Here is a 23,018-nt window from a genome sequence, read left to right on the forward strand (position 1 = left end):
CTTAACCGCTGAGCCATCTCTCCAGCCCAAGAAAACAGGTTTTATTGATCTGTTTCATGAAAAAGAAGAAAAAAGACTTAAAGGTTACATGGACGTCTGCACAACTGTATGTGAACCTAGGTGATAGACTTGTAGAAAAAGTTCTTCATGCTAATTTCACAAGTTGTTTTACTTAGAAGTGGTTTTTGTTGGTGATGGTTTTTTGTTTGTGTGTTTAATGTATATCATTGTCTGATTTGTAGCCCTGCAATCTTAGCCCTTTAGACAATAGAAATGAAAGTTTCACTGTGAAGAATATGAGAAACATGTTAATTGAGTATCACATGAGGCCCTTTTTCTCTTTCAGGGGCTACTTATCTGCAAGTCTGTTTACATTTAAGACAAGTGGTAAGCCTTCCATGGACTTGGGCCGTCGTCTCTGCATAATATCTAATGCTGTGTTGAACACCTCCAGGCACCTAGTGGCTGCAGAATTGTTCATTCTTTCTCATTGCTTTCGGGAACACCATGAGTAAAATGGAGCACTAATTATGTAAAGACTAGACTAAATCGGAAGTTCTCTGTTCACAGGGGAATTATAAGCAAGTACACGATCCCTTGGAGAGCTTGGTTTGCACTTACCTGGAGAAAGAATTCATCTCACTGGTGTGAAGCTTGAAGTCAGTCAGTCAGGGATGGCTTTACAGAGGATAAAGCAAAACCTACAGAAATCCAGGGGGAAGTTGCCTTCTAGCTTGCTGGGCCCGCCAAAGACAGGATAGTGTATTTTCATAGACTAACTGGTAATGCTTGTAAATATGTCTAGTTGATGACCCTCAAATCCATGGCTTTTATACCTACAGACTGGATTCAGAGGAAGTCTTGTTTCTGTGCTATGTAGACTTTTTGTTCGTGTTGTTTCTCCCCAAGCAGTATGGGGTTACAACTGTATGTATATCACATTTATATTTCCTTTGGCATTGTAAATATCCCAGGGATGACTTAGTGTTGACAGATAGCACGCTGTGTGCCAGTGCTATCCCGGTCCCTGCTTATATCAACGATCTGAGCATTTGCAGGTTTTAGTATCCGCCAGGGATTACGGGATGTCCTGGAGGTGGACCCCCATAGACAACAAGGGAATGACTGCATGTTTGCAGGTTTCTGGAGGGACTCAAAGGCAAGGGCCCAAGAAGCAGTTACTTACTTGTTCAATCAGAAGTTTGCAGGATGAACTGTTTTAAAGATTTCAAACTTACCTCTAGGAACAAAATTTATTTTCCTCTCTCCTTCAGGTTGTTATGGGACTCTGGGGATGGAGTCTGGTGTGATTGCCGATCCCCAGATAACAGCGTCATCTGTATTAGAGTGGACTGACCACACGGGGCAGGAGAACAGCTGGAAGCCGGAGAAGGCCAGGCTGAGGAGACCTGGGCCTCCCTGGGCTGCCTTTGCCGCTGATGAGCATCAGTGGCTGCAGATAGACCTTAATAAGGAGAAGAAGATAACAGGTTAAGAGACACGGCTTTCTGCAGCACTGCTAGCACTGAGTTTATTTGGAAACCCATGGCAGCTGAAATTTTCGGAAATTAGGTCACTGAAAATTATATAGCTTCAGTTTTCTTTGCGGGTATTAATGTTGCTGGGGGTACCTTTTAAAATTTTGCCAGAAGAGGAATTTGTATTTAATTTTTAATACTTCTAGTTTAATATGAAGGTAGAGTTTCAATAAAGTGATCTTTGAATCTTGAAGAAAAATCTTACAATTAAGAAATTTATAATTAAGGGGAATTTATTTTAAATGCTACAAGTAACTAGTATTCCACATGTACTGAGTATAAATGTAACTTAGGTAAACTTAGCAGTGATTGGGATAATGTTGGTTTAGATGCATTTGTTAAAAGACTGATTTTTTTCTACCAGTCATCATGTTAGTGTTCATTCCCAGGAAATCATTCTTAGTAATTGAAGTGTGTCTTCTAATGATATGAATAGAAGCTAAAAAAGCACAAAGGAGCAAAGCCAGGGTTTTAGTAACTATTATAATGAAACCGTTCACAAAGATGGAAACAAGCCATAGACAGAAATGCTTGCAGGGTGTTTTGTAGGTGTGTATAGCTGACCTTGGGAATCTGAACCTGTGCACTAATGAGAAGAACTCTATTCTGCAGGTATTGTAACCACTGGGTCTACTATGGTAGAACACAATTACTATGTGTCTGCCTACAGAGTTCTGTACAGTGACGATGGGCAAAAATGGACTGTGTACAGAGAACCCGGTGTGGATCAGGACAAGGTAAGGTGATCCTGTAATGTTCAATGTCATGTTGTCTCACTCTGCTCTCTTCTGGTTATTTTAGGTACTGCATGTTACTGTCTTCATAGTCTAAGCAGGCTTAGAAAATTGTCTGTGATTCTAGGTCTTTGTGATTGTATAATTAGTACTGATTAGAATTGTTACTGGATTATTATCCAAGTATTTTGGCTGCTAAAGTAAGAACTTCCAAATAGTTATATTCAGTTCCTTGTCTTTATAAAGTCTGCCAAATGATTCTCAGACTTTGACTAAGCAAGAGGAAAGGGAAGCGGAATGAAAGCTGAGGTACACTAAAGATAGAAAGGCCATTGTAAGATCACCTCACTGGTTTCTGTACCAGGAAACCTCTGAGCAGAAGTCCCAGAATTTCCAATGACTCTTACAGCGTTTGTCATAGTGAAATATTGTGGAGACACTGGAACTGAACAAGCAGGGACAGCATGGGAGAGTAGTGGCAGTGTGTCACTGGGGTGCTGTTGCATCCCCAGGTTCCTGTTCGACCCTTGAGAGAATCGTAAAGTGAAGGAGCCTCTGTCCCCAGGGAAGATGGGTGCTGTGTGGAGTGGGAACTAATGGCCTTCTCTCTCAGTGACACAAGCAGTGCTTTCCTTCAGAGACTTTCCCAGTTGGCTTCTTATTTCATAATCCATTCAAGCAACTGCATGGTGACCCTGCTGCTCTGTTCTTGTTCTTTCATTAAAATCTTTCCTTCTCGCCTGCAGTGCTGTAGAGGCGTTTGGCTTGGGTTGGTTTGGTTTATTTGTCTTTCCATTGTTTTATTCTTCTGAGGTGTCCAATCTTTTAATCTCATCTAATGCATTTTTAACTCCAGTGCTGTATTTTTTTCTTGTTCATTTTTACCTTGGGTTTTAAATTTTTCTTCCATATATTTTTTCATAGGTATATGAATGTGGAGCATGTAACGCCTTTAGTGTGCTTGCTCATCTGGTAATTTTACCAAACACATACCTTAGTGTCGGGCGTTATGCCACTGATTGCTTCTGGATGTTTTTATTAGCATTATTAATCCTCTGTGTGTGTGTGTGTGTGTGTGTGTGTGTGTGTGTGTGTGTAGCTTTATTCTGGGATGCAATTAAGCTACTAGGAAAACATTTTTTATACATATTGCTAGGCAAGAATGAGCAGCTTGTTCTAACTTGCCAGTCACCATTGAGACAGCATCCCATGTATTATGAAATTTACTCATGTGTGCTGATGATGTAGAGTGTTTTGAACCCGGTGTTATCATAAGCTTGTTCTACTCGTTGTAGGGTTCTTTTTCTGATGCTAAGTTGCTTCTGGCTGAGGATTTAGGGGAAATCTTTTACAGAGTCCAGTAGCCTGGCTGTAGTTCATCCATTCCTGCTGTCACTCATTCTATTCCTTTCCAGTCCTTACTCTGCTAAGCTCCACTCCAGAAATCCTAGGTGTCGGTTGGCCTCATGGTCTCTGGCTCTTCGTGCTGCAGCATATGGTCCAGACTAGCAGGTTCCCTAGAGTGCGGGAGACTCTTGCCCTGTGACCTGGAAATTCACCAGTCAGTCCTGATAAGCAGAGCTTGCCTTGTGTTTTCCTGCTCTGTGGTTCTGACCGTCTGCTGCCTGTAGCCCAGTGTCTTGAGGACTACTGTGTCATGCACTTTCCCAGTTCTCTGTGGTTCTGACCCTCTGCTGCCTGTAGCCCAGTGTCTTGAGGACTACTGTGTCATGCACTTTCCCAGTTCTCTGTGGTTCTGACCCTCTGCTGCCTGTAGCCCAGTGTCTTGAGGACTACTGTGTCATGCACTTTCCCAGTTCTCTGTGGTTCTGACCCTCTGCTGCCTGTAGCCCAGTGTCTTGAGGACTACTGCATCATGCACTTTCCCAGTTCTCTGTGGTTCTGACCCTCTGCTGCCTGTAGCCCAGTGTCTTGAGGACTACTGCGTCATGCACTTTCCCAGTTCTTTAGTTGTTTACGGCTGAGGTCCAGCTTCTCTCACTCAGTTACTGACAGAAAAGGAAGTCTCTGAACTGAATGAAACAGCACATTTCTTTGCACTTAAATCTGCCCATCTGTTCACTGCTCTGGTAACTTGTATTTGTTTTGACACATCTTCTATGTCTGCACATACACACAGAGCCTAAACTTGATTTTATTTCCAGAAAGTATAACCAGTATCCTAAACTTTCATAATTTATTGCACTTTAATATTACACCATCTTTATATTCAGAGGCAAATGAGAGAGGATTATGCACTTTTTTGTTTAATCTTTCCTGAGGATGTCCCACAGACCTCCTTGTGGACTGTATTTTCAGCAAATGTTGGCAGATTGACTGTAGCATTTTCTTACGGTCTTGTGTAGCCTAGTGTGGACTTTGTAGTTGAGGATGACCTTGAACTTCTGATTCTGAAGTTGGTATTACAGATATGTTCCACCATACCCAGTTCTATGAGGTGATGGGGCTAGAATGTAGGGCTTTGTGCACATAAGCAAGCAGTCTACCAACAGAGCTACATCCCCAGCCTTTGCCAATAGTTATGTCCTGAAGCGATGTTTCAGTTAGTTCCTGTTCACTAATAACAAAACTGTAAGCATTGGCCTTTATTCATTTCAGAGCAGTATCTAAGGGAAGCATAAAAGCTTACAGAAAGGGGAATATTTATTGGAAGTTTAGAGCAAACATTATAGAAAATAAAAGATCTTAATGTATCTTCAAGCATGTATAATCTAGTTACATTCAGATGGGTCAGGAAGAAATACCTATTATACTTGGGGATGACTTAAGAAGTACAGTACGAACATGTTCTCGCTTTAGCTGATAGAGTGAACGTGGCTAATTTGGCACAAGGGGAAAGCAAAGCCCTACTTAACTCAATGCAGCCCTGCGATTAAGTCAGAAGTCACAGTCAACTCAGCTCCTGCTGCTGACCAGACACTGTCCCTCTGTGGGCACTCTTTCTGTTCCCTGCCTTGAAGACCACTTATGGCAAGTACATGAAAATACTGTATTAGTAAGAACTGACTGAGGAGAAAACACATTTGCTTGAAAGGGTTGAGGTAATGAGTTAATCATGGTTTTTTACTTAAAGATTATTTTTATAATGCATTTGTAGCTGTTTAGACAGACATTAAATCAAAGACAGACCAGTATTACAGGGTTATTGATTGCTATTTCACATAAGCACCAAGTGATGAAGACTGGGATTGTGTGAGGTGTGAGGGGTGCCATCACACGGTTGGCCCAGCAGGTGGAGGTATAGGCTGTTCACGGCTAGCCCACTGACAGGATTCTAAAGCGCACATGAGCACTTGATCAGGCCTTTGTGTGATGGCTGTTTTTCACTTTAAATATAAAAGTCCAGATAATTGTTAGTTCCAGAGGGACTGAGGTTGATAGTTTATTGATACAATAAACTATGTCCCTGCAGTTGAAACTGCTCCCATCTTGGCAGGTTAGTGCGCCTGTTCAGTTCTCAAGCCGTCCTGATGACATTTTTATAGTTAGTGTTTCCCTCAATAAGCGTCAATGTAGAATGTGCAGCTTCTTAGTGACCGCTTTTCCAAATGGTAATTGAGTCATTTTCTGAGAAGTCTGTTCTGTCGTCATACTTCATCGATGTTCTTGAACATGCTTAGGTGGAGCAGTCCAGTTCTGGTCTCCTTTTGATGTAAAATACCAATTTTTGTTATTTTTTAAAGATATTTCAAGGAAACAAAGATTATCACAAGGATGTTCGTAATAACTTTTTGCCACCAATTATTGCACGTTTCATTAGAGTGAACCCTGTCCAGTGGCAACAGAAAATTGCCATGAAAGTGGAACTGCTTGGATGTCAGTTTACTCTCAAAGGTAAAGAGCCAGTGTGGCTAACGGTGGGCCTCACCATTTCTCCTTTAAGTTTCCTATTTAACCAGCACACAGTAATCACACACATATGGGATACTGTGACGTTTCAGTACGTTTTTGCATGTATAATGGTCCCATCAGGTAATGGTCATCTCTGTCACTTCAGGTAGATACCATTGCTTTTACTGGAAACCTTTCAAAGTCCTGGCTCTAGTAGGAATTGTTTATTTGTTTTCCTGTTAAAAAGTTGTCATCAGGATGGTTTCAAAATACAAATGGGAAAGCAGCATTCTTGTGAGACAGTGTTTTGTGGTTGCTCTCCAGTTCTGGTCTTGGAGACTTAAAATTAGGTTCTGTGTATTGAGATACATGCATTGAGGATTAGAACAGCTTGAGTAACTTTTATCTTGAATTAACTAAAACTGGAATAAAGTCACTCGATATTATATAATATTTTAATGTTATTTACTTATTGTGCAAAGCTATCATTGTGCCTGATATAGTTGGCTCTCCATACATACTCTAAAATTAACTGAATATGGCATATATTAAGTTATAGCTATAGAACTGAACAGCATTCTGCTCCCCAGTAATCTTCTAAGATTACCTACTAATTATTTAATTATTTAAAAGCTGGAAAATCTTACAAAGCCTGAAAATCTTAGTTTTTCTGCATTTAATGCAAAGTATAATTATCCATCTGTATTCTGAGGTTTAAAATTGTTCTACAGAATTAAGCAATTTAAGAAATGTTGAACATTTAACATTGCTCCTTTTAAACTATGATTTTTTTTTTAGAGCAAAATGTATAAGCATTTCTAAACCATTTTTTAAGGTCGCCTTCCAAAGTTTACTCCACCTCCACCTCGGAACAGCAATAACCTCAAAAACACTACAGCGCAGCCCAGGCTTGGTAAAGGTATGCCTACTTTTACTATGAGAGTTTGATATGCCCTGGATTTATGACATGTCCTGTAACTATATTTAAAACATAGAATTAGACTTTCCTTAATAAATAAATAAATAAAGATTTCTTCAAACTTTTTTCAAGGTCGTGCCCCTAAATTTACTCAAGCACTCCAACCGCGAAGTAGGAATCAACTCCCTCTACAGCCTGCACAGACAACTACCACTCCTGATATAAAAAATACGACTGTAACTCCCAGTGTGACCAAAGGTAGGCAGATCAGGCACGAATACGCTTACTTGGTGGGCTTCTTGTCCTCAGTTAAGAGTTTTTAGCTCACTTACTTCATCTGTATTTTTCCAGCTCATCCAAAATAAATAAACATATAAAACTTGTGTCCTTAGGGAAAAGCCTGCGGGAAGCTCAGTCTGTCCTCTGACACAGGAAAGCCTGGTGTTTAACTGCTGCTCTGGGTTGTCCTCTAGGCCTCCTCATGATCCCTGTTAACTAAGCACACGAGCTCAGAAACACATCACTTCTAGAAATGATGCAGCCACAGCAGCAAACAAGCCTTTGTACCCACATTATGTATGAATTTACTAAAGGGGAGACTTGGTAGAGGAGAGGGAAAAACACTGTTTAAAATATACTTCAATTAACATTCTTGCTTTTAAATACCCTCTGTTTCCTATACATTTGTAATTTTCTTTTCTGATTATTCATTCAGACATTAGAGTGACTTCTAAATTACATTACAGTGATGAGTACAGCGTTAAATTGTACAAATCATTGTTCTTTTTGCTTGTTGAAAAGAAAACTTTCAGTTAAATTCAGAAAATAAAATGTCAGTGTCACAGGAGAATTAACATGAAAAAAAAAATGCTCTTTCAACAACATATGGAAAAGAAAGTGTTACACCGGAAACACTCGTCTCCATCTCCTTGAAAGAGAAGCTCTCTAGTATGGTCTGCTACAGAATGAGAAGGAGACAGCAGGGCAGGCAGGCTGTAGAGGGTCACAGCTGCAGTCAGGGTGGACAGGAGAGGAGAAAAGTTAGCAAGCAGGTTGAGCTGCTGTGTGGGAGGGAAGGGCCTCAAAAAGTAAGAGCCATCCCCCTGAGGGGGGTGTGCAGGCGCACATAGGATACCCTAAAAGAAAGGAAGAAGCACGAGGAAAAGCGTGCTTTACTGCCAGGCTGCTGCGGTGCAGGATTCAGAGGATCCTGGACTGATGCTAGGCTCTCATATCCCTGCACAAAAGGGTTACCAGGCACGCATGGTTAGGAATAAAGTAGTTTGTGAAGAAAAAACCCTTCAGGGGTGGAAGTGGGGTTATTGAGCTGAAGGAGAGCGTCAAAGCTCTTGGGCCACATGGTCCTCTTATAGGACTTTTAACTGCACACACACTCCTGTTTGTATCTCACAGGCTTTGCTCCCAAGTTCTCTACTTGTCCATGAAATCCTATGGGAAAAGCAGCTGGTCTTCATGTGATCTGGCTTCTTTTCCTCTTGCTCTTTCCATCCCCGTCACTACTCTCCTGCCACTAGAGGGCGCTTCATCCACAGTAGCGCCCCCCCCCCCCCCGCCCTATAGTTTAATTACTTTCACTTTCAAAAATTTGTGTAAATTCAGATAGTTTTCTCCAGCTTTTCATACACGAGCTTCTTTCCTGTTCTTATCTTCCTCTCGGTGTAGGAGAGGCTAGAGAGAAACAAGAGTACTCAGAGCAAGTACACCCCAGCTTTAGGGTAGTAAACCTACAGGGTTGGTTGGTTGGTTGGTTTGTTTTTTCCAAGTCTAAGCTGAATTGTTTGTGTTTACAACTGGAGGCCAGAGGACAGACAGCCTCAGATGTGTTCCTCAGGCAGTGTCTATCTTTCTGTAAGATAGGAGCTCTTTTTAGCCTGGAACTTGCCAACCAAGCAGGGCATTGAGCTTGTCTATGTCTCCAACCATACTGGGATAACAAGAATATGCCAACACTCTTGACGTGTGTGTGTGTGTGTGTGTGTGTGTGTGTGTGTGTGTGTGTGTGTGTGTTTAACATGGATTCTGGAGACTAAATTCAAGACCTCGTGTTTAAAAGGCAGCTGTGTTACTAGCTCCTGAGTCTAGGCAGTTGTCTTAAATCCCAAATGTCTGAGATTTAATCAAACTAGCCATGTTAACCTGTACTGTTTCCTCCCACTGGAAGAGAGAGAGAGAGAGAGAGAGAGAGAGAGAGAGAGAGAGAGAGAGAGAGAGAGAGAGAGAGATTTGTTTCTGATTCTGAGTGCTTTTTGGCCTAAGTCATGATTTTATTTTTCCCCCTCCTCCTCCTCTTCAGCATCATCTTCCTCCTTTTCCTCCTCCTTCTCCTTTTCTTTCTTCTCCTTTTCTTCCTTCTTCTTCTCCTTCTCTTCCTCCTCTTCCTCCTCCTCCTCTTCCTCCTCTTTTGCCTCATCTATCTCCTGCACCTCCTCTTCCTCTCTTTCCTCCTTCTCATCCCCCTCTTCTTCCTCCTCTTCCTCCTCTGTTTAGTTTCATGAAGAAAATCCTGTCATGGTCAGATGTGTGAAGGCACTCTGGCAGATGCCCCAGTGAGCTCTTCTGTTCTCTGCTAAGGCTATTGTAAACACGTGCCACATTCTCAGACACTTGACCAAACGACTTTCAAAGTGAAGACCATAAAGAGGAGAATCTCTTTGGGGAGACTACAGACTTCTCTTTCCTCTGTCCCAGGCATTGGTAAAGAAACTCGTGTATACTTCCCACAGTGAACCCCTTCCTCTGTAGCCTGGCACCTGAGCATTTACCTGATACAGTATCTACCTGATGGTGTTGTCTGCCTTCTCCCTGCTGCTCTCTTCTGCCATACACTGCTTCCTCTCGTGGATACAGCTGTAGTAGAGGAGATGCTGTGGGTTAGACAGCACAGTGCCTGGCTATGAACCCTCAGTGACTCAGCATTTGCTGCTCTTGTTCTGCCCTCTGGCAGAAGAGAATTGTGGAATAAAGGAAGGAATTACTATTCCAAGTAACCTGGAGGAGACCATTTTCAGTGGGATGAGATGAGGATAGACCATTGTGTGTGTTCTGTTTATGTACAGATGGCTTTCTGGGCTCGGCTGCATTGTGACCTGGCCATATCTGTAACTATTTTATCATGTTGTGGTGACATCCTTCTCAGGTGGTAGCTTCTCTCGTCTGTAGCAAACACAGCACAGCTCACTTTCCCCTTCTCACTGACTCCTCAGCATCCTTCTGGTTTTCATTCTTCTGCAGAAAGAGGAGTGAGCATCTTTAAAGATGTATCTTTGAATATCTTGATGTCTTCCCCAAATAAATTCTTGATGTACACTTGTAGCCTTTAATAGATTCTTATACATAACTGCCTCAAAATACCCATCAGAAATATATATTTATATTTATTTATATTCCATCAACAAACCTGTTTCTTCCTGTGCTCTTGACTCTCCTTTCAAATGGCGTCAGTGTTATAAGTAAATGTAGCATCTTGTTTTTGTTTAAACTGACAGTTCTTTGTAGCTGAGGTTTACTTGTATTTTCTTGATGGGTTTGTAACTAACAGTGGACTTCTATATTTTTTGGCCTGTGATGTCTTACAGCGTACACTTTACTACATATACATACTTTCTAGTTTACCATTCGTCTTTTAACTTTCTATGACTTCTGGAAATTTAAAACATACTGCTTGTGCCAGGCAGTATTGGCACATGGCTTTAATCCCAGCACTAGGAGCCAGGTGGGTGGATCTCTGTGAGTTCAAGGCCAGCCTGGGCTACAAACTAAGCTACACAAAGAAACCACCCTGTCTCGAAAAACTAAAATTGAACAAAACCAAACCAAACCTATACTGCTGTTAAACATGTACAGAGTCAGAGATTGAGTGAGTGAGCGGCATGATGAGTGAACTGTCCACTAGTCTGTAAACACTTAGGTGTCCCAGCCGTGGCCAGCTTTGTTTCATAAATGATGTGTAAGATATTCCTTGAGTTACAAAGTGTTGAGCTATGCTAACCTGTTTTGACTTCTCTGTCATGATGTCTGCTTTGCTGTTAATGCGGTCATTCTGTTCCGTGGCTTCAGATGTCGCACTGGCTGCTGTTCTGGTTCCTGTGCTGGTCATGGCCCTCACCACACTCGTCCTCATTTTAGTATGTGCTTGGCATTGGAGAAACAGGTCAGTACCCATGCTGCTTACATGATTGATTCGGGGAGGGGTGTGGAGACAGGAGGCAGAACCTAAATATATAAAATAATGGGAGAACGGCACATGTCACCTGTACCATAGTCACTAGAATAAAACCAGGCTTCTCCTTCAGCTCCAGCTACTGGGGGCATACCAACATAACTACGGAGGTGCTGTCTGAGTTTAGATCAGAACGGGCTTTCTAGGAAAAAGAAATGTAGGTTTTATTCTATAGATTAGAAAATTATTGGGTGCTAAGCAGACTGGTTATATTATCAGATGACTGTGGAAAGGGACAGGATTTGTGAAGTATGGGTCTGGTGACCACGAGAGGGGGAAAGAGGCATCCGGATAAATCTGGAAACAGTTTACTCAAGGAGAAGTACAGCAGCACGAGTCTACAGAAGGGATGTGTTCTACAACAGTGTCGGAAGGACGAGTGACTGTGTAGAGGAAGCAGCAGCAGCAGCAGCAGCCTGGAGTGATGTGAGGCTTCTGCCTCTTGTCATCTGACTAGTAGCAATGCCGTGATTTGAGAGAACATCAGAAGGGACAGGTTTGATGGCTGAAGATGACTGACTTGTTCAGTGTTCAGTAAATATCATATCTAAATACTTGGCCGCTCCTTTATGCCAACTGTTGACCCATGTGCAAGACTCTAGCAACTAGAGGATCTGAACATCCTAGCAGGCAAACAGCTTCAGCGCTTTGTGAAAGACACACTTGTGATAGTATAAATGGATCATAAGCTATGTGTATCCCCACTTATGAGGCAGAATCTTTCTTGGTAGCCTGTAAACACTACCTTTAGTTAGATTTGCCTGGTTCTATCAATGGCTTTTTGTTTGGTAAGTTTTCTATGTAAAGGGTCATTTATAAATAGTAATTCTTGTTTGTTGTTTTTAAAACATATTTTTTCTTTTTGTTTATTTATTGATGTTATGAGTGCTGTGCTGCATGTGCACCTGCATGCCAGAAGAGGGCAGCAGATCCCTTTGTAGATGGTCATGAACCACCATGTAGCTACTGTGACTTGAACTCAGAACATCTGGAAGAGCAGCTAGTACTCTTAACTGCTGAGCCATCTCTCCAGCCCTATAATATATATTTTTTATTAATTAAGGATTGCAATAATTACACCTTGATTGTACTCGACCCAAACTCCTCCAGGATCCACCCCCCACCACCCATTGGATTTCATATCCACCCAATGTTGTGTCTTCACCTATCCAACTTACTCAGTGTTTATATACCTTGGGTGTGTGGCCATCCACTAGTTTGGTCTACCTGCCAGGAGCCACACCCTTGAAGAAAACTAATTAATTCTCTCCCTTCTGCTACCTATTAAGTATCAGCTGCTCCTCAGATAGGGGTGGAACTTCATGAACAGCTCCCCTCTGGGTGCTGGGATTTTTATGTCTTCATCTCTACATTTATATGCTGTGTATATAGCTACACAAATACCATGTCGCATGTGTGCAAATTAGAGGACAGCTTGCGGGAGTCTGAGTCTCTCCTTTGACCCTGTGAGTTCTTGGGATCAGACTCAGGTCCTCAGGCTTAATGGCGAGCCCCTTTACCCTTGGAACCTTCTAACCAGCCCAAGTGAGACTGGCACGTGTATCAGGAAGTGTTCTTTCACTGCTGGGTTCCTTTAGTAAAAGAACCTGGGTAGATAGTAATTCTTAACAGAGTAGTTTCTCCTAGGAGGACAAACCAGAGCTCTGAGCTGGAGGGAGTAGAGGGAGAATTCTTGTTCATTGCACTTGTGCCTCTTCTCCCTTGCAGATGGATGTAGATCCTTCCAGGCGCGGAGGAGCCTTCTCCTCCCCCCACCCCCCACTTGTCACGGCTAGTTGTGACACTAGTGCTTGCTGGGATGGTGAAGTGAGGACATTGATATAATGATGAGTGTGAGAAGCTCAAGGCTTTTCTGTTCTAAACTACCTACCGCATGCTCCTGACTGCTTAGTCACTGGTGTTTATGCTGCCCTTTGGGAGATTTTTACTGCAGGATTCACTGTTTTCTAACTTTTATTTTCAGAAAGAAAAAAACTGAAGGCACCTATGATTTACCACACTGGGATCGGGCAGGTAACTTGTGGATTTCATTCTCTTTTCAGTCAGAAAGAAATATCCCCTCTCCTGGGTATAATGATGGATGAAGTATGTTTTCAGGTCCTTAGGGACTCCTCAGATGAAATTTAACATGTTGTACTGGTGCTGGAGAGATGGCTCAGCAGTTACAAGTACTCTCTTAACTCTCTTGACTGCTCTTCCAGAGGACCTGGATTCAGTTCCCAACACCCACATGGCAGTTCACAACTCTCTGTAACTTCAAATCCAGGTTATCTGACACTCTTACACAGACATGCATACAAAACACCATTGTACATAAAATACAAATGAATAAATCATGTTACAAAAAGAAACTAATATACTCTACCATCTTGTTCATAAGTAATTAAAGGAAAAATGTAAACACACGTTATCATTTCCTCTGGAAAGTTGCTTTTTTTCTGTAATTATTCATCATGAGGAGACCAGCCTGCCATATGGTCTGTGTAAGCACTATGTAAGGACAACCAGGGTCCCAGGAACTGTATGTGTACATGACTACCATGGTGATCAGAAGTTGGAAGTCTAGTTAGAACCTATGAGGCCCTTGGTCATTTGAATTGCTGAAAGTCCCCTTCCTAGTCTGCCATCTAGAGGAGAGGATGGTGCTGTGACCAGAGTATAGTGGAGGACAGCCTAGGGGGAGGGGCTCAAGAAATGTTGGCAGCTTCGAGGAAACCTTTTTAAAAACTCTGATGACACTGACATCTGTCTGTAGTGACTTGTTTCTGCGTGCATATTAGGTAGAGACTTGTACCGTGTGCTGCTTTGCACTGAACGTTCTATCAGAGCATAGTCACAGAGGCTGATTTCTGTAGCTTTGGTCTCTGTAAGTAATGCGCACTCCCTGGCTTACAATCGCAATGAAGGTTGGTGGAAAGGAGTGAAGCAGCTTCTCCCTGCCAAGTCGGTGGAGCATGAGGAGACGCCGGTGCGCTACAGCAATAGTGAAGTTAGTCACCTGAGTCCAAGGGAAGTCACCACAGTGCTGCAAGCTGATTCTGCAGGTAAGATTGCATAGCCCTGAGTGCCAGGCTGGAGGAGAAACACTGGTGCTTGTCCAAGGACTTCAGGAGTTATAGTATATTTGATCTTTCTTATGTCAAGGATAATCTATGTTCTGGGACTAGAGAAATGGCCCAGCACTTAAGAGCAATTGTGGCTCTTGCAGAGGACCTAAGTTCTATTCCCAACACCCATGTGGCAGCTGTAACTCTAGTTCTGAATGATCAGATGCCCTCTTCTGACCTCTGCAGGCACCAAGCCCACACATGGTACACAGACATGTATGTAGGCAAACATTCATACACATACAATTTTTTTAATATATAAACTATGTTCTGAAGATTAACTTTTTCAAAAGCTGACCTTGAAAGAACAGATCATTTCTGTGTAGACATACCTCTCATAAAACTATAGCATTCTTTTTCTATGGACACTGGGCATTTTATCTGTCAGCCTGGGAATTGGCTTGCCTGCCCAATAAATAGGTTCTTAGGACCCAGTAAGACGTGCTGTCTCAGAAACAAGGTGAACAGTTCTTGAGAAATAATGCCCAGTGTGAACCTCTGGCCCCCACATGTACATGAAACCAATACACAAGACAATAAAGATGAGGAAAGGCTGAAAGAGCCCGACCATGGCACCCTGCCACCCTAGTGTATGCAGTCTCACTTGTCCCGATAGTTCCAACCAGGAATGAGGTGATGTTTCCCAAGATTAATACTTAGTCCAAAATACTTTCTTCCATTCAGGTACTTCTTGTAAATCTACAGAACATACATAAATACTGATGCAAAAGTACATAAGTAAGACTTTCGGCATCTCTGGTTACTACTGTGAGAGCCTAGATAACATACTTCTCGGCTGGTCCCTATGGGTGGGAATGCTGTAGCTTTACATTGATAAAACCATCAGTGCCATGATGAAATGTTTGGTGTTGGTGCAACCTGTAGCTGTCACCTAAAAGTATGTAATGTCTGTTTTCACAAGTGTCCCATTGTGTCTTGTGGTATCCACAGAATATGCACAGCCCCTTGTGGGAGGAATTGTTGGCACACTCCATCAGAGATCTACCTTTAAACCTGAAGAAGGAAAAGAAGCAGGCTACGCAGATCTGGATCCTTACAACTCTCCAGTGCAGGAAGTGTACCATGCCTATGCTGAACCACTGCCCATAACGGGGCCTGAGTATGCAACCCCAATCGTCATGGACATGTCAGGGCACCCCACAGCCTCACTTGGTCTGCCCTCCACATCCACGTTCAGAACTGCAGGGAACCAACCTCCCGCTTTAGTGGGAACTTACAACACTCTTCTCTCCAGGACTGACAGCTGTTCCTCGGGCCAGGCTCAGTACGACACCCCAAAAGGTGGGAAGCCAACAGCTACCCCAGAGGAACTGGTGTATCAGGTGCCACAGAGCACACAGGAAGTATCAGGAGCAGGAAGGGATGAGAAATTTGATTCTTTTAAAGAAATCCTTTGACGGTGGTGCTGCTTTTTACAAAGCATCCATTTAAAGCACATGGCTTTTTGATTCTTAGTGGTAGTAATAGTAGAATGTATTACGTATCTGTCACTGAAGTGGTTAGGGGAATGTGGTGACCGAGGTACAAGAAACTACTTGCCTTGCCATCTTGCTTTAAAGGTGTTACTGTGTGGCACAGTTACTGCTTGCCTGTTACATTTCAAACATCCTGTTTGTTACTACTGTAAAACACTATTTTTAATACAGAAAACGCTTCCTGTAATGCACTTCAGAGAAACTGAAAATCACTGAGTATTTATTACCAATGCTGCAGGTACATTAATGAACTTGAGATGGTTCTGTAAGCCTTGCTGGCAATGATGCATGGTACTGTTCTTGAAATATCGAATGGCTTGAAATTCTCTCTTTGTAAAGGTGGGTACTATCATGCTTTCCTTCTCCTTCAATCCTGTATTACTGTCTGCATTCTTTCTTTTCCCTCACAACCATCAGTGATGGATAAGCCTTGTTCTAGCTGTGAATTGTATACTTCTCTGTATCTCCCTAGGAAGATATGCAGTTAGAACAGCCTGCCTTGCAGTGAGCTGGGTGTCTGACTTCTTGTTTGCTGACACTCTTAACAGTATTAACACCTCCTGGTATAGGATGTGGTCTCACCTCTGCTCATCCTACCCTGGATCCTTTGTGGTCTCGCTCCAACCTGTGTTCATAAATGCTGGTGGCCTTCTTTTCAGTAAGCAGTCACAGGAAGCCAGTCCTTCCTGTCTTTAAGTATACTTCTCCACATGGAAATGGGAGAGAAGCAACTTACAATTTAGAAAAGCTATAAAGGGAATCTTCTGCATCACTAAAGTAATATGTAAATTACCTTAGGGAAGAAATTAAGAGGAAAGTAAAATTTCACCTTCTTTGCTTTATTTACAGACAAGCCCAAAAATTTGCAAATTTTCTGTGTATTCCAAGGTATTTTACAATTTTACTCAGATATTTTTTAAAATTTCAACTCTCTTCAAGTAAACCATTGTAAGATAAAGAAAACCAACATGAGCCAGGTCTGATGGTTTAAGCCTGCAATCCCAAGTAGCTAGGAGGCTGATACAAGAGGACCCCAAGGTCAGTGCTGTATGGTCTACACTGATACAAGGGGACACCAAGGTCAGTGCTGTATGGTCTACACTGATACAAGGGGACCCCAAGGTCAGTGCTGTATGGTCTACACTGATACAAGGGGACCCCAAGGTCAGTGCTGTATGGTCTACACTGATACAAGGGGACACCAAGGTCAGTGCTGTATGGTCTACACTGATACAAGGGGACCCCAAGGTCAGTGCTGTATGGTCTACACTGATACAAGGGGACCCCAAGGTCAGTGCTGTATGGTCTACACTGATACAAGGGGACACCAAGGTCAGTGCTGTATGGTCTACACTGATACAAGGGGACACCAAGGTCAGTGCTGTATGGTCTACACTGATACAAGGGGACACCAAGGTCAGTGCTGTATGGTCTACACTGATACAAGGGGACACCAAGGTCAGTGCTGTATGGTCTACAGAGTGACTTCAGGATCAGCCTAGGCCACTTGTAAAATAAGGGGTAGGGCTCTGTGTCGGTTTAGTGCTCGAGTACATCATGTGAGGCCATCAGTTCAATCCCCTCTACTGAAAAAAAAAAAAAAAGCAACATGCTTTCTCCAGGTCTGTGTGATTCTGCCTTCTGTCTGGGATGAGGCATAAGTGGTCCTTTGTGTCAGACCTGGCTGACAGAGATGCTATAGCATCGGAATTGTGTGTAATCCTTCCCAGCAACGTACTTGTCAGTGCCTGAGCATGACTTGCGCTGCACTCACATTTTAGGTAGGGTAAATTAGACATTGTAGTGGATTAGCCTGTAGGCTGGGAATGTAACTGAGGCAGCACATCAGCTGAAAACATAAACTATCCCTCGCCACAAACCTCTTTGTAGATTTAGAGTACACTCGGCTGCCAGGTCCTAGATGGTTTCTCAGCTTGTACCATCCAGGTTACAGAATTGCCAAACTTCACCAGATTTGGATAGTGGTAAACAGTATTGACTTTGCTTCCTTCTGCAAGTACATCAGTGTTTTTAAAACATTGTTCAGAACTGTTTGAACAGGCTCCCTGCCTTCTCCTCGGATGACTTCTGTTGCTTTTATTGTAATTTGCCTTTTGTCTTGCAGAGTTTGAGACACAGTCTCACTCCTTGTTGAAAAATCAGTGCACATTTTGTTTCAAAGGACTGAAGCAACACAGATGCCGACCTTACATTAAAACATTTAAGACCTAAGACTGTGTAGAGCACATGATGCAGTTGTCCCCTTTCAGGTGGGAGCAAAGCAAACCATTTGCTGTTTCATTTTTATTCATGCTTACTGGGCAGAGCATAGACTTTTCTTTGAGTTACATACCTGTTGGAAGCTTTAAGAGACGTTTTGAAGATGAAGATGTTTTCCCAAAGAAGCCTATTTTGTATAACTGTGTGTCCCAGGACTGTTTAAGAACAAAGGCCATGTCTGTGGCTATGATGCACATTGCGAGACTTGGTTCCTATGGCCACTGTTCTTGAACGCTACCAATGGTTTTCATAAAATACCTAGTCATTATTATGTTTTCCTTTTGCAGATAAAGAGCTGAGCCTGATTCAAATGATTTTTTTTTTCCGGTTTTGTACTTTTTCTTTTAGTTTTTGTATTATAGATTATCTGAAGTTCTCAGTCACTCACATGTCTGGTAAATCTTTGGAAGACAATCAAGTAAAATGTGAAAGTAACCATTGTTGACCAAACCCCTTGGCTATTTTGTTTTGCTTTAATTCTTTTCTTGAGATATTCAATACTTAAGTCACTGTGGCTTATTGGGTTTTTTGTTTCCTGATAATATGATTGATTATAGAAACATAAGAGACAGCAGTGTGGCAAGTGCAGCCTTTGGCGGTTTCAGAAAATGACACAACATGGCTGTCACTTGATCCTTGGAACCAGCACAGATAGTGTGAATTCTGGTTCGCATTTTATGAAATGCTGTTTGTAGATCACAGTAGTCCTTGTTGAGAGTAACGGGGCTAGTCCAGTTATTTAACTCATGCTTCACTGTTTGCACTTTCCATTGAACAATGGCCTCATATGCTGTTCACACAGAGAATTTATACAGTCATGATAGTTATCATGTGTTCTGGGTGTGTCTCCTCTCCCTGCCCCAGGGATGGAGCATTAAAAGTTGTAGCCAGAAAGCTGTGGCAAGGAATTGAGTCAGAGCCTCCATGCCTTGGCTCCACATTGTCACCTGGAGAGCAGCAGAGGGGAAAGCAAGACAGAAAAGACCACTAGAAAGAACCCAGAGATTACAGGGCCGGGCAGGATGGGGGAGGGGGAGAGCACTGGGAGGCTCCACATCCTCCATAGAGCACTGACAGGGCCCTGTGTGAAAAGGAGTTGTTAATTCTGCCTTTTGGGTTGAACTTGAAAGTCCTCGAACTGCAAAAATCTAGGGAGTTGGGTGGTTATAGGGTATTTAGGTTAACTGTGGCACCAATCTCAATTAGATCAATTTGTGTGTAGTTTCTCTCATTTTCCATTTTTGGCACTGGGAATGATGAAAATGTGTTGAAATACAGAAGAAGTGGAAATGGCTCAAGTGTTGCTGATACTTTCCAGAATGTATTTTTCTTACCTCGGCATGTACTGTAGTCACTTGATATTTGTATATGTTGCTAGAATTTAGGCTGTTGAAAATAGTGAGATTTTAATGTGTTTTTAAATAAATTATATATGTGTGTCTCGCTCAGATTATTTGGATTAAATTAAACAACCTTGACGTCATATTCCAGAAAATGTCAAATTTCTCAGTGTTGACAACAGTCACATTTTATGACCAGTATTATAGTGGGTATAGCACCATTTCAAAATACTCCCACTAGGTTTTCCTCCTTTGGCCCCCCTCCATGATCCTCAAACCTGCCTTATTATGGAAGTGAATCTGGGCAGCCCAGCTCTGTGTACCTGTGTAGTAAAGGGGAAACACCCATCAGCACGTAGAGTCACCTAGTACCAGCATCCCCTCAGAGCTGGGTAGCTAGACAGTGCCGGCATGAGCTCATTACCAGACCCCTATTTACAAGCTGTTTGTCAGTATTTCATTCTTTTTCTGACATTTCACTCTTTATATATACTCTCTTTAAGGAGGAGGCAAATTGATTGCCAGTAACACCAGCATTTCCAGTAACACTTCCTGTTCACTCTTCTTTGGTTGTGTATACTAACAGTTTATGTTTCACCAGACTTTTCTCTCATGTACCTGAAATGACCTACTGAATGTTTCACTGAAGGTGAAATTTAGTCATGTGAAATGACATTTTCCCCCATACAAATAAACAAACAAACAAAATCAGCTCAAATCTTAAGGTTTTACTTGCATTGTTTTACTCTTCAAATTTTCATATAAACATTTAAGTTTTTTTTTTTTTTTGAACAATTACACTGACACACCCCCTTCATCCCATAGGCTCACCTATGAGTTCAAGTCCAGTCTGGACTACAATTGTGGTTTCTAGGCCATCCAGAGCTACATAGACCCTGCCTAAAAAAAACTTTTTAATTTTAAAAAATGATGCTGGAGGGTGCAGTGGCACATAGCTATAATCCCAGAACTTGAGAAGCTGAGGCAAGAGAACCAAGGTCGAGGCCAGCCTGGGCTACATGGTAAGAACCCTCTCCCCCACCCCAAAATCAGTCTCAGGATGCTCGTTAGGTGAGAGAGTACTTTTCAAGCATGGACAAGGCCATCTTACTAACTGCATATTATTAAATTATTACTGGTTTAATTAATTGTAGAGGGGACTTAATTAAACTACTGTGGACACCATTGACTTCCACAACCAGGCAATTCTAGTGTTCTGCACCTGGTTCCCAGTCACATGCCCGGGATAAACTGATCTTCATAAGCATCTCAAAATGATATGTGACCATCAGAACAAGTGAAGTCAACTAAATTGCCTAGAACTCTTTAAGATGAAAGAACTATGAAAATGTATTTTAAAACGCCTCAGAACACTAAAAAAGATCATGTTTAAAAACAACATAATCAGAACTTTACACATTTCCCTGATAACTAAAAATCTTGCTTTTCATAAATACATTCACTGAAATTTAGTTGGTGGTTACAAATCACCAGGCAGCAACAGACTTAATATACATAATTTGATAAGTTCATCCAATATATTTAAAAATAAACTAAAAATTTGCGGTACAAAAATAAAACTAATACTGTTTAGCATCATCTTTCGGATCTGTAGGGTCAATTTTGAGTCAAGTTGATCACCATTCCTTTCTTTATAATGTCCTCTAAAAAGAGCTGTTCTGCAGTCAGATTGTGATATGCATTCTGAAAAAGAAAATGAAATAGGCTGGTCGTCAATCCTGCTCTCCGGACACTATCAAAGTGAGATACTCTAATACTCTGCATAGTAAACATTCCCATAATAAGCTCAGATGTTAGTGACAAGTTACATGGACCTGCTTGCCCTTTTTTTTTTTTTGCTTGAGAGTGACCCCAAATCTCACTTTGCACCTGAGTTGTACAGAAACTAAAAACTTAAGTCAGAACATGCAATGTAAGGGTAGCAGCTGGAACCCATTTGTTTAAAAGCTGGCCTGGAGATAAGATACCATGAAACCTAATGTTTGTAGTGTTGGTGAGTTTCTAACAGGATTTCTTTTAGCGCAGGTCTGCTCACACTTCTAGGTAGTAGAGGATAACCTTAAACTCCTGATCCTCCTGCCTCTACTTTTAAAACAAAAATTCTGAGCCTGACATGGTTTTCCAATGGTTATCATTCTGGCTGTGTGACAGGATGACTCGAGGATCATTAAGAGGAGGCCAGCCTGGATAACGAGAGATCCTACAAGATAGTTTCCAAAAGATCTAAGATATTAGCTCAAAGGTTGACTGTTTGCTTAGCCATCCTGAGTACATGAGTTCAGGTCTTAATTTTGCAAATATAGTAGTAAATTCTGCTGCTAGGTGTGTAGCCTAGTGGCTGACCACTTGCCTAGTATGGTATACCACCATAAGTCCAATCAACAGAAAAAAAAATCTGTCCTATTGAAATCACCAGAAGTTGCTTCCGTATTCTGCTCTTGTTTCAATATTCTGTAAATGCTGTAGGAAACAAGGAATGAGGGGAAAAGCTCAATTTATACTAAGCTTAAAAAGTTGGTCTCATGCTAGAGGAACAAAAGACAGCAATAAAGTTCAACATGAATATCACTTCCCCAGCTCTGAGATATTCTGGGATTATTCATCAGGACTGATTTCAGGAACCATTGCCTGATACATTAATAGCATGTTGTTCATATTTCATGTTTTATAAACATAACATTTTTTGTGTCACTTAGAATGTACAATCTAAGAATTTCAAAAATAGGAAATTCCTTCTCAATCAAAACTTGACCCTCAGGATCAAGTCCACCAGTATCAGTGTTTGATCAAGAGTCTCATGACCTGGGAAAGAGGTCTGCCACATTGTCTATGTGAAGTCTTTTCTAGGGTCACATGTTTCTAGAACACCTTTGTCTACTTAAAGTGTGAGCATAATTACTATGACCATAGTGAGTTCATGTGTCTCAGACATACCAGTTGATTATATTTAAATACTGTTTTGTTTTTTTAAAAGAAATCTAAAATAAGACTCAGTCCCTATCAAGGTTTGATGAAACAGCAGACACCATGAGGCTATCCAAAGACTCTGAGACTCAATTTAGAAACTGCTGCTACAGGAAAATGACCCCTAGACTGGAATCCTATTATCAGCCTTTGGGAAGCCAAGAGTATTGAAAAAGAAACACAGGCAACTGGAGACAAAACTCAGTTGGTAAAGTACTTGTAAGGACCTGAGATGTCAGGCCTTGGACGAGGTAACTCCATTTAACCTGCACCCTTCAGTCACATAGACCACAGGTAGAGGGTGTGATTGACAGGTCTCCACCTCCAGAGATTTAAATATTAATGAGTTATCAAAAGGAGGCATAGCTAATTAAGTTATTCCCTCCCCTCTTTCCCCTGGGCCTGAACATTCCTGAGGCAACGCCAGCCGGCCCCGCCCGAGGCTGCTTCCTGAATGTGGGACACTCCCTCCCCCCCCCCCCCCCCGCCCTGTGAGGTTTTTTTCC

General features: G+C 41.9%; 2 protein-coding genes across 6 annotated transcripts in view; one reads left to right on the plus strand and one right to left on the minus strand.

Annotated features, from left to right (window-relative positions):
- Positions 1–19,635, plus strand: part of Dcbld2 (discoidin, CUB and LCCL domain containing 2) — a 59,366-nt gene extending 39,731 nt beyond the window's left edge. The window contains exons 7-16 of the mRNA XM_034515020.2: positions 347–387; positions 1,275–1,490; positions 2,151–2,275; positions 5,977–6,127; positions 6,960–7,043; positions 7,176–7,301; positions 11,121–11,214; positions 13,268–13,317; positions 14,211–14,348; positions 15,363–19,635. Of these exons, the coding sequence (XP_034370911.1) occupies positions 347–387; positions 1,275–1,490; positions 2,151–2,275; positions 5,977–6,127; positions 6,960–7,043; positions 7,176–7,301; positions 11,121–11,214; positions 13,268–13,317; positions 14,211–14,348; positions 15,363–15,829 (1,492 nt within the window). The 3' untranslated portion in view covers positions 15,830–19,635. The remainder of the gene's footprint in view (positions 1–346; positions 388–1,274; positions 1,491–2,150; positions 2,276–5,976; positions 6,128–6,959; positions 7,044–7,175; positions 7,302–11,120; positions 11,215–13,267; positions 13,318–14,210; positions 14,349–15,362) is intronic.
- A 605-nt stretch (positions 19,636–20,240) lies between these two features.
- St3gal6 (ST3 beta-galactoside alpha-2,3-sialyltransferase 6) overlaps positions 20,241–23,018 on the minus strand; it is a 59,535-nt gene continuing 56,757 nt past the window's right edge. For all 5 annotated transcript variants that reach the window (XM_034515845.2, XM_076943036.1, XM_034515844.2 and 2 more), the window contains exon 11: positions 20,241–21,231. In XM_034515845.2, coding sequence (XP_034371736.1) covers positions 21,145–21,231 — 87 coding nt within the window. In that variant the 3' untranslated portion in view covers positions 20,241–21,144. The remainder of the gene's footprint in view (positions 21,232–23,018) is intronic.

Source organism: Arvicanthis niloticus, chromosome 12, assembly GCF_011762505.2.
Source record: "Arvicanthis niloticus isolate mArvNil1 chromosome 12, mArvNil1.pat.X, whole genome shotgun sequence".
NCBI lineage: Eukaryota > Metazoa > Chordata > Mammalia > Rodentia > Muridae > Arvicanthis > Arvicanthis niloticus.